The following is a 12,621-nucleotide window of genomic DNA, read 5'->3' as shown; positions in this document are numbered from 1 at the left end:
CATGCTATTTCATCGACCATAGCCAGTCCTAAGTTGATTTAGCGTACACCAAATTTTTCTAGGATGATCATATACAGGGAATTTTTTTGAATAATCAATAATAATCAAACCTTTATTGAAGAGATTACACGAATTCCATTCTGATTGCCAAAGTTCTTTGTCACTATTATTCGAATAAAGAAAATCATAAGTCCATAAAGGCTTACGAGATTTTCATCTGGTACTTCTAGAATCTGGTATATACGATAAAATTGGAAAGAAATTTGGGAAGTACAGACAGAATTTTTTTTCCTGAAATTCATATTGCAATAACTTTTTAAGGTGATTTTCAAAATTTTGTTGTTTATTTGTAGCCCATTTCATCTAATTTACCATCTGATGTCGAGTCTGGAGAAATTTCAATTGAATTTGATGGTATACAGGGTAGAACTGAAAGGTGCAATTTCCTCTAAATTTCTGAACACCCTGTGGAGGTAATTAGTGACGCAATGATGGGTGTTTCAAAGCGTTTTTGAAGCCCGATCTTCTCTTAACAATTTCCTCTTCAATTCACGTCAATATATCCTTCCTGAAAGGAAATATGATTTTTCAAACGGAACTATGCAATTTAGGTATAACATTTAAGAATTATACTTACTTTTTCAGCTAGAAATACATTATCCTGTTGCGTAGCAACGTTATGATTAGTGTTTATGTAATTCATCTTGTATGTTATAGTTCACTAGAATTTAGTATTGAATTTAGCGAGTGATTTTCTTTATTATGTGGTCAGAAGAAATTGAGCAAGCAGTTTCTAATGTGGCCAGAATTGTAACAGATCATAGATCGAACATCCTACTGGCCGCCACGTAGCTCCGATCTAAACCCTATTGAGCATGTGTGGGACATATTAGGGAGGCTTGTTCGCAACTGTCCACCGCAAACCGTTCCAGCTCTCAGAACAGATCTTTCTGAAGAATGGAAAAACGTTCCACAACAGGCAATTGCCAATTGTAGCACGTGGAAGCAATATTCAATATCAATATTAGAATATAAGAATGTATTTATTTTCATAATATTATCTGTATATTCTCAATGTGTTATCGTTAATGTTATACATTGCAAAGATTCGTTTGAAAAATCGTATTTCCTTTCAGGAAAGAGCTATTGACGTGAATTAAACAAGAATATTTTGAGTTAAGATCAAGCTTCAAAAACTAATTTAAAGACCCATCAATGCGTCACTAATTACCTCCATAGGGTGTTCAGAAATTAAGAGGAACTTTCAGTTCTACCCTGTATACCATCAAATTCAATTGAAATTCCTGCAAACTCGATATCAGGTGATAAACTAGATGAGATAGGCTACAAATAGACAACAAAATGATCAAAATCGATGCACTCCTAAAAAATTTATACTAAAATGAATTCGGTGAATATTTTGTTTTTCAGGTTTTTTTGTCCAGGAGTGTATTATAATTATAAAATCGTCAAATTCGTATTTTTCAGGTTACTGATTCCGGAAAAGTTGGAACGCGTTCCAAGTTTGTTTACGATTGAAAATCCTCCGATTCTTATAAGGAACCGACGACCATACCCATCAATTCGGAATATGTAAATTAAGCACGCGGCGAAGGCTATAAAAGTTTATGAAAAGAAATCATCGATAATGAAATCAATAAATATAAAATATATCGATAAACCGTTAACCGCGCGGTAGATATACAATACGTTCTCATTCATTCGGCGTGATTGATATTCAGAATCGAAATTGTACCAAAATCCTGTGACATTTCGATACCGTAACACTCTTAATGGTTAAAAAATACAGAAAAGAGACGCCATTAAATTTAAGTGACCTGTCCGGAGTTGAGAGTTCGTGAATATCGTGTGTGGAAATGTGACATCTCTCGATCTGATGAAATCCGATGTGAAAATTTCGTATTGGTTCAGAAACCAGGGCGAATTTAGCATGAATAGGTAATATGGAATCTGGAGTAAGTGTGATGATCTAGCCGAATAGATTTCATGAGAAGATTACGTTGGAATTTGGAATTTATGTGGATTTCAATCGACAAGAGGTCGGTAATGTCACTCTATTGCGAAATTCGGAGTAGTCATACGAAAATCATACAGATGTATTTGTTGGAGGACGATGTATAATTGTTTTACCACCGATAACCGTGTATTGAACGCCAGTCAATGAAGATTTCTAAATTTAAATATTGGCAAAAGTAAAAATCTGAAGCTCTTAGAAAGTTTAGAAATAATAAATCTGAGTCATCGCTAGATTTACTCAACTATCCGCTTGGACTCAAAAACCTCTTACTTTCGAATTCATTTTGAGAAAAAAAATTCTTATTATATTCTTAACTTGAAAAGCGCATGCAAAATAAAATAAATATGCACGAGAAGAAGGAAAATTGATATTAATCTTATACAAAGTGAGTCTTTAACTACTACAAATATTCCAACAGTAGATTCATGAGATGAAAAGAAACACTTCTTTCCTTCACCATTTTTTCCGAATCGGCTCGGGTTTCATAAAGCTTGATCGGGGAATCAACGCTTGATTGACGAACTGACGATTCAGTCATGATCATTCAGGATATCCTTCTCGCATCAAATTATGATGTTCATACGTTCATTCCATTATTCTCAATTGCAATTTCTTCAATATATTGAGAAATGAAAAGGTTTAATCGATTTCGTATTAGAACTCCAGTGACTGTCAAATCGTTGATTGGACAATCAAAGTTTTATGAAACCCGCTGACAGGCTTTTGAAAAACTATAAAAAATGGCAAAAATGGTTCTCATAAACAGTTTTATCGAATGACATGAATTTCGGAATATAGTTTTTCCATTGTTTGATAAATCTTTCTCGAACCCAAAATATCACCTTCGTGTTCTAGTTTTCTCATTATTACTATTGGGTACCATCAAAATACCAAAAATTCAAAGAACCTAACTCTTGAATCTAAGTGGGACGCTTTCTAATGAATATTTGAACATTTTGTGAGATAAAAGTATTTCTCTTATTTTCTAGTACCTATAATGTGCCGTTTTCAAGTAATTTGATGTTCAAAAATATCTGTGAAATTCGAAAAATTGGTTACTTTGACCGAATTCAACTCTTTTTAAAAGATCCACAGATGTGTAGTGCACAGATTTAGCTAGTTATTCTGAAGATAATTTTGTTTTTCCTGGGGTGGCACTGCTCATTATGAAAATGAGCTATATCTTTTTATCAGGGCCGAATCGGAAAAAATGGTATTAGAAAAAAGTGTTTTTTTTGACCTCAAGAATCTTTTGTTGAAATAATTGTACGAGTCAAACACTCACTCTGTATAAAGATATAAAGTATGTCAATTTGAAATGGTACCATCCTTAATATCAATCATTCAAAATCAGAAAAAATGCAAAAAGAGGTAAAATTTTGTTCGAAAGGGGATATTTTATATATAAAATATCCATTGCATTGAAACCAACCGTATACGGTTGGTTTCAATCAATTTATATAATCCTGTGAGAGTGATGAGAACAACCCCTAAAATTTTACATTTAATGTCATCTGATTATGTGGTATTTTTCGATAATATGAAAAAGTAAACTATTTATTATTATGGTTCAATGGTCTGTGCAGTTTCCTGAATTTTGCAGACAAATAGTACGGTCTTGTACGTCTTCAAATCCGGAAGAAGCTATTGACACCCTAGTCAAAATCATGTAGTTCAGTTTCTTTAGTTTTTTCATGAATTGAATTGTTCAAAAATCGGACTCGTTATATTCCCAAACGAATCATAACATCCAATTGAATATTTTTCTCGAATGGATCATTTTTTCCTCTAGGCAAACCTACGTATTGAACCTTGACATGATCACTATGAGGAATCTGATATGAATGAAGAATTCATTTGATTAAATGACAACTCATATGGGAGCATTATCAGAAGAAAAGATCTCTCACTGATTATTATATCAATAAATTAGTTTGACAAGAATGAATACTGCTCCTCGCTATTAAAATTCTTGAATCATTCCGAATCAATAGCGGATTAAAATGGCACGGCCATTCTGATGTCTTCTGAAAGATTGATTTATTGCAGTGGAAACAGGATGTGAGTTAAGGGAAGATTCTGGTTGGTTCTTGGCAAGGTGAATCTCATTTGGAAATAAGAAGACTTTTTCCATCGTTTATTGAAATCTTACCATGCATTTGTTGCATTTGATCGACGTTATTCAGAATCATCATTTGTTTTTTGATTTTCGGGCAAATTTTTTCATTGATAAAAATTTTGGTTTTATGAAAAATTCTAAAGCTCTATTTATTTCACTCATTTCTCAAGAAATTGCATGGAAGAAATCAGGGAGCACCTCATAGTAGTATTTAGATATTCTTTGTCGATTTTCATATATTGTGTTTGAGGGAATCTCGAAAAACTGTTTATGTTACAAGGTATCGGGGTATATCAATACTCACGTGCTCATCTCAATTTTTCTCCTCAATCTGAACAAAATTTTTTTAAGGAATTAAATTCAGTAGTTGTAGTATTGACGAAGTAAGTAATATTGATGGACAAACACAGTTTTCGCCGAAAATACCACTTAACCATGTTCCGCTTTCATAATAGCCTTTTCATGTGGATAAAGATAGAGCTACGTATAGATACAATAAAATATAGAAGAATATCAGAGTTAGAGTGAAGTGAGAAGGTGATGAGGTAATCCTTTGGTCCATATACATTAAAGAGGAAATTTTCGAATGCATTGCTTATCCGAATCACTGTGCTTATGACACCTTCTCTCGATATTGAGCTGTTGAATGGTGCCATAAACATGGCAGATAAGATTGTATAGTCCAGTTTCTTGTGTTCTGGATCCTACATAAGTACATGTAACGAAGGAACCGCACATTATTTATTTCTTTTATATCATCTCATTTATTCCTTAATGTTAATTGACGAGCTTGGAATTATTTCAGCTTTTGTTCAGAGCATGCCTTCTATATAGACAATCTTGCGTAATTTTCATTGGACCGTGTTTTGTGAGGAGCATTTCTTCTATTATAAAAGCATTTTTAGTTCAATGAAGAAGAAAAAAGAAGATTTTTAAGAGGCTGAAGTTTGTTTCTGTTGATAGTTGATAGTTTAATAGCTGTAGGTCATAAATAACTTTTATGTCAAAATCGATTTAATATGCACTGCTGAAAAATTCAATTGGATATTCGAGAGGAAACTTTTTGACCTGGATTCAAACTTTCAGTAATGCTGTACGTACCAATAGAAGATGCGTATGTTTGTATATTACATACACACAAAATACGAGGGTGTATTGATATCTAGTTAGCCTAGACCAATTCCATGAATAAAAAATATTGCGTTACCATAGCAACGACCTACGAACGTTTTCCTGTTTTGTCATTATGGTGGTCATAATAATACGTACCATAAAAATACAAAAAATTCAAAAAACCCAAATCTTGAAACTGAGTTGAACGCTAACCTAATGAATAATTGAACGTCGTGTAAAATAAAAGTAATCTTCATAAGAGGATGTATTGATATCTAGTTTGCCTAGACCAGTTCCATACATAAAAAAATATTGGGTTACCATAGCAACGAACAATAACTCATTAGAAGTGTTAGTATGTAGTTTGAGGTAAAAAAGGTAAACCAGAGTTACGCAATAAATTAAAAGAAAGAAGATGTCCATCGAAATTGTGAAAATTGAAAAATTGGAGTATCGAGCCATCAACAAGTACGTGAATTTAAAAGCGTTAAGAGGTAAGCAAATTTACGAAGATATGCTTAATACCCTTGGTGATCAATGTCCTTCGTAAGCGACCGTGAAAAATTGGACTGCAAGCTTCAGAAGAGGTGAATTTTCCATTGAAGATGATGACCGATCGGGAAGGCCAGCTTCTGTGTCAGTCCCCGAAAATATCGATGCAGTTCATGACATGATTTTGTCAGACCGTCGAATTGGGCTGAAACGGATATCTGAAGCACTGAATATTTCATACGAACGCGTTCATCATATAGTTCACGTCAATTTGGACACGAAAAAAATGGCTGCAAAATGGATCCCCAAATGTTTGAATGTTGACCAAAAGCGTGCAAGGGTAGAAGCATCGCTTTCGATCTGTGCTCGATTTTAAAACGATGTATACTTCTTAAACCGAATTGTTACTATGGATGAGACTTGGGTACATTTCTACGAAAGAGAAACAAAGCAACAATCGATGGAATGGCGACACTCTGGTTCTCCAAGGCCTAAGAAGTTTCGTGTCCAAAAATCTGCTGGAAATGTTCTTGCTTCAGTTTTTTGGGAGATTACTATTCGATATTACTGACCACTCTACGGGAAAAAATTTAAGAGAAAAGACGCGAAAAGCTATCCAAAGGTGTTTTGTTTTTGCAGGACAACGCTCCTGCACAAAAATCTCATGTTGCCATGCAAAAATTCGTGATTTAGGGTTTGAATTACTAGAACACCTCCCTTATTCACCAGATTTGGTATCATCCCACTTCCCACTATCATCTCCTTCCTCAACTGAAAAAAAGTTTAAGAGGTCGTAAATTTTCTTCCAACGAGGAGTTCAAAAAAACTGTGGAGGTCTGGTTTGCAAAGCAAGATGAAACGTTTTTTTTTTTGAAAGGTCTAGAAACGTTGCAAGTTCGCTGTATTAATTGTATCCAATTAAGAGGAGAATATGTTGAGTAATAAAATATTTTGATATTGAAATTTTGTTTGGTTCTATAGTAGGCTAAGAATTTTTCAATATAGCCTCGTATAGTCCTTTTGATATCATGGCTTAGTTAAAAAAATTACAAGAACTCATTGTTTTTAGGTATATGATATTTTTTGTGTTGTGTAGTTTCAATTGTGGATAAATGGTATCTACTTTAACATGCATCTAGCCAGAAGCTTTCAAACTTGAACAAATGTTGAATTGATGTGGCCGATACTTGAAGAAAATCCATAATTGAATTTAAAACAGATTATACGATTTTCACAAAATCAGTTTTTAAACCACTACACGTGTTTAGTTATCACAATGGCATCTTCAGGAGTGGTCATTAATTTTCTTCTAGCTGCTATAATTCTCGAGATCTACTCAGTAGACAACGAATTTTGCCCACGCTGTACATCATATTTCGATCAACTCTGTATGATAGCCGTATAATCGCGAGCAAAATATGTCCTTCTAGACTCGCTGTGTGCTGTACCGTATGAACTAGCAGATTTGTCGAACCTCAAAATAACCCGTAGGACAGGTGGATGAGCAGAGCAGGTCCCAAAGGTCATGTTTCTAGTCGGAATATTTAAGGTGTGTGTGAAGGAAGTTGCTGTCGCCTTCTTGAAACATCTTCCGAACAAACTACAAGTGTTAACATAACGGAATCTGTTAGCATTTCAAAAAGTTTACGCTTATCTTTTCCTCTATGGGAAGATCTTTTAACACCTACTCGTCAGGTACTTTATTGGGGTCAGTAAAATACATCGATGAGTTAGATCTCTTGATGGATATGGATGTGCATTATGTGCAGAACATGTTTAGTCGGGTTTCTCCAGAGAAATGATCATTCGTTTAATACTGCAGGGAAATTAATGAACAAGGCGTATCTGTTTGATCTGATGATGGTTGGAGATTTCTCCGTTCGCTTACACTTGAAATAGTCATTGGAGTTAACACAATGAGCAACTAGAAAACTTGTCACTTTCTTGAGTCGGAAGATTGTGCCAGCTGAAAGTATAATCCCATCAAAGCTGCATCAATCCTTGATTTTTATGAAAACGGTTTTTCCTGGTGATAGAGCCATTTTATCTCATACTAAGTAAATTTTCGTAATCTTGATCAATTCTAAATGTGATGCATATTTTGAAAGATCAACTCTGCAATTATTGAAATAAAATTGGGAATATTTGAAGATCACTTGTATCTCCCAGAAAAATCTTCGTAGAGGTTAATGTAATATACAGGGTGTCTGTAAGACACCCTGTTTATAACATTCCATAGAATGACTACCTCCGCTAAAATACATGTTGTTATTTTCAACCCCTAATAATAAAGTTATGAGATCTAAGAAAATTGTGTGAGTAAATCTACTTAGTGCTTCATATTATGTATAGTTTTAGGACTCAGTGTTTATTAGAAACCGTCAAAAAAATTAAGAACTGTCAACGCAACTGTTGCAACCGTTTGGTCTTGACGGATTTTCAACTTAGCCCATGTTTTTGGGAACTTTCGGCACGCGTATCTCCCACAAAAATCATCGTATAACTTTATTTACGAACATCTGTTGAAAAACGAATAACTTTATGTTATATAGAATATATAGTTCTAACCCTGTATATATATACAGGGTTAGAACTATTTAGAGGCTGACTATAGGAGTATCGAAAACCGTTATGAATAAAGGGTGGCTTAAATTACAAAAAAGTAGTACACCAGTATAATCGCTATATAGGATTATAACTACACACCGAATTTCGTGTAGTTATCTCTAAAAACAAATGAGTTATGAAGAAAAAATGATAATCTTGATTTTCAGTTTTTTCGAGATATCTCAGGAACCATTAGAGATATTTGGGGACTGTTTACGCCGTAATTACGTCGTAATTTAAGCTACCCTGTATTTCTAACGGTTTTCGATATCCTGGTAGTCCCCTCTAAATAGTTCTAACCCTGTATATTTAGTTATACAAACGTGCATTTGTAACTGGCAGGAAGACTTCGATCTCTAACAGTTTGATTTGTATCAATAAAGTTAATTTCTCTCTCCCTTATACACAATTTCTCGTGGCTGGTAGACCACCCAGAAATTGTGCTTGATGCAATTATACATAGATGACTATCCTGCATGAAATGAACAGTTCACAGCGGCTATAATACATGTTGAAGATTGGATTGCAATTTGGAAACAATAATTCTAGGGAAAACCTTTTGAAGGGTAGGGTAAGCCTTCGGTAATTAACCGATATAGCTCATTTTAATAATGAACAGTGCCACCCATGGAAAAACAAAATTATCTTCAGAATAACTAGCTAAATCTGTGAAACTAAACATCTGTGGATCTTTTGAAAGTTGCAATTTTTCGAATTTCAGAAGTAGATTTTATTATCAAATTACGCGAAAACTGCGCATTATACGAGAAATTATGATGAATACTTCTATTTTACAAAACTATCAAATATTCATTAGATAGGGTCCAACTTAGTTTCAAGAGTTGGGTTCTTGGAATTTTTGGTATGCTTATGGTACTTAATGGTCATAATGAGAAAACTGGAAGTCGTTGGTGATATCTTGTGTTCGAAAAAGATTCATCAAACAAATGAAAAACTATATTCCGAAATTTATTTAATTCGATAAAACCGTCTGTGAGATAGGACTAAAAATAACGTTTTTTATGGTTTTTCCACATCCTGTTTCTTTTAAACTGAGCCGATTCGGAAAAAATGGTGAAGGAAAAAAATGTTTCTTTTGATCTCAAGAATCTACTGTTAAAATATTTGTACGAGTCAAAGACTCACCCTGTATATCCTTGGTGAAATTAGCACTTAGACAATTCCCTTGTAGTGCTCAAAATTCCGTCTGAACTGAAGTAACTTAATGAAATACTTATGGTTGTCCTTCTCTTCCAGTCATTTTTTGGCCGCACCTACAACAACCTGAGCTCCATCTCCGAATGCAAGAACAACGGGGAATGCGTCATCAACAAGAAGAACCGCACAGCTTGCAAGGCCTGCCGCCTGAGGAAGTGCCTCTTTGTGGGCATGTCAAAAAGCGGGTCCAGATACGGAAGACGTTCGAATTGGTTCAAGATACATTGCCTCCTTCAGGAACAACAGTCCGGACAGAACATGAACATGGCGGCTGCGTTGCTCAGACCTCACCCTTACCTAACCCCGTTCATCCGCCCCCCTGCAGCCACGTCGACAAGGGACACAAGGAGCTCGGAGTCAGATAGCGGGGCTTCTTCCATCGACGTGGAGGAAGATACGAAATCCCCCTTCCACGAGAGCACCACCAAGCCATGCTCGTCCCCTCCAAGTGACCGCGAGTGCCTTTCAGCTCAATCCTCCAAGAATAATCCGTCATCGGTTAGTGATAGCGAATATTTCGCGAGAAGGAAAGTGATACATTGTCCGATTCCATCTCCGTCTCCCACATCTCTCCCTCCCAATGGGGTTATGCCGAAATGGCTGCCGCCCCTGTCGGTTTTCAGTGATCCCTCGACATGGAAAGACTACTGGGTGAAAATTCCATTTCCGCCGATCGCGATAACACCGCCCACTTGTCAGGATCAGCCGATAGACTTATCAGTGAAAACGAGTCCTCTCGTCTGTTGTGTCGATTCCGATAGTGGACACAGTAAGAGCAAGTCTGAAGGACACTTGAAATCGGCGCCTTTGGATCTCACCCTGAATCGGCAAACGACAGATGTTACTAACTGTTGAATCTAACATGTTCCTTTACACGAGCGTTCGAACAAAAATCTTGTGAGCCTAAAATTGTCAAACTTGGCTTGTACGTCCGAGATTGGATTTGAATGCTCGATATACCCATTTTGAAAGATCCATTGAAATACCTCATTTGAAAGAGCCTGGATCAAAAAATGTTTCTGAGTCTTCAGGGGGACATCGAATGATAACATTTGATTTAAACTTTTATTTCAAGGCCAAAATGTCTCAAGTTTTTCACAAAGAATAAGAGTCAAGAGGACAACATGTATATTCCTCATTCCAAAATCTTCTCGACCATGAAATGACCTTGAAATCTATCTGCAAGGTCAGATTGAAGGTCTTCATTCGATTCTCACCTGAAAACTTTAATTAAATAATTTTCTGACCCAGGTTTTGCACAATTAGTAATTTCAGTGGTCAATCATGATGGGTCCCCCGGTGAAAATTTTTTTCGAACGATTTGATTCAGTGTCATATTTTACGAATGTTTACTTCACATCACCCCAACTTATTCTTGAAAATACCTTTATTTTCAATTAATTTTCACGATTAAGAAAATTATCAATAGAGTTGAGTGTTGAGTTCGAAGTCCCTTATACTATTTTTTGAAACTCGCGTCTTATAGGTGTACACATGACAAGATCCATCTACCTTTGTGTATTTCAACGAGCTGAATCCGAATTTGAAGTTCGTTTTGCTCGAACACTCTCAAATTTTCTATTAAATTCTGAAACACTGCTGAAATTCGCTAAAATGCGGAAAACTGCAGATATGTACCCATCTTTGATTTCAGTTAATTGAATACTGTATTGAGAAATTCACACAAATTCTGGATGATTTTCAGGACAAATAAAAAGATTAGTTGATCCTTTTTATCGACATTTTTATTAGTTTTTCGAAATTCACTAGAAATTTTGAAGATTCGAATTCAGCTAATCGATGTACCTAAATGCAGATCGATGGGTCTGCTGTAATGTACAGTGTGTGTAAGGTAAGCGAGCCACTGGGTTTTGTAACTTATTCATTGAGCAAAATTAAAAAGTGAACCATCAATACCTATAACAATATTTTTCACTAGGATGAAAATTTATCTCGGAAAAATGTTTTTCAAAAATAATAAATTTTGTAGATTCGAATGTTTTGCGAAATTGATCGGTATAGAGCCAATTTTCATTTTTTTCATTTCACATTTTTCTAAAATTTTTCCCATTCTCAATCACTTCTAAATTCTGATATTTGCTTTCTATAATTATTGTTCCAGTGAATTTTTGTAAAATTCCATGTTGACATCAAGAATTCAAGTGATATTCATTAAACCATAGACAACATGGATATAAATGTCCATTCTGAGTTTCCTCAGGACAATTTGGAATAAAATTCCAGAAATAAAGATTACACCCCCCTATTCGAATTGAAAATTGATTGATCATTTTGACAAAAATTCGAACCTATAAGTATATTGTGCAAAAATATTTTTGTGTTTTTCGAGAAAGCTGCAACTGAAATTGTCATTTAATTCCAAAAGGAATCTGGAAATTAAATTTATTTTGAAAAATAGTTATAACTTTCCATGCCCATTTTCGACAGTTTTTCTGATAGTATATTCAGATCGTGAAAAATACATTGATGTTTTACTTTTCGGTTTGCTCAATGATTATGATTCATTAATCCGCTTACGTTGAACATACTGTACATACCTTTTCTTCTATTTGCGTGCCGATGTTATTTCTCTCACGTTCAATGTTCAAATTGAACATTATCAAGATAATGAAAATTATTTAACAAGTTAAATAATTTTCCGAAGGATCAACAGATTTTGATTCTACCCTTAGAGCATAACCGAAACTATTTGTGAGAACAGTCCTAAACCAAGTGACTCCTGTCCTGTAACTATTGGAATACAGCATTTATTTTTATTTTACTATTGTGATTTTTCGATGGAAAGCAAAAGAACATATTTTATTTTACCTTATTAGGATGTAAATAAAAAACAATTCTTCAGAGGAACTGAATGATGCTATTTCTTACTGAAAAAATTTCAGTACCTGACATAAAATGAAACTTTTGTTTTTCATCAGTTCTTCTACTTCCTTCTTGAATATTATTTATAAATGAATATTTATATATACGATGGTCAGTTTTGGGTCAGCAATGAAGTGCATAAGATGTTTAT

General features: G+C 34.7%; 1 protein-coding gene across 2 annotated transcripts in view; it reads left to right on the top strand.

Moving 5' to 3' along the window:
* Window positions 1-10,601, top strand: part of LOC123322700 (estrogen receptor-like) — a 59,243-nt gene extending 48,642 nt beyond the window's left edge. For both annotated transcript variants that reach the window (XM_044910685.1, XM_044910684.1), the window contains exon 3: window positions 9,627-10,601. In XM_044910685.1, coding sequence (XP_044766620.1) covers window positions 9,627-10,442 — 816 coding nt within the window. In that variant the 3' untranslated portion in view covers window positions 10,443-10,601. The remainder of the gene's footprint in view (window positions 1-9,626) is intronic.
* Window positions 10,602-12,621: the final 2,020 nt, after the last annotated feature.

Source organism: Coccinella septempunctata, chromosome 1 (assembly GCF_907165205.1).
Source record: "Coccinella septempunctata chromosome 1, icCocSept1.1, whole genome shotgun sequence".
Taxonomy (NCBI): domain Eukaryota; kingdom Metazoa; phylum Arthropoda; class Insecta; order Coleoptera; family Coccinellidae; genus Coccinella; species Coccinella septempunctata.
Note: the sequence above shows the minus strand (reverse complement) of the source record. Positions and strands in the feature narration are given on the sequence as shown.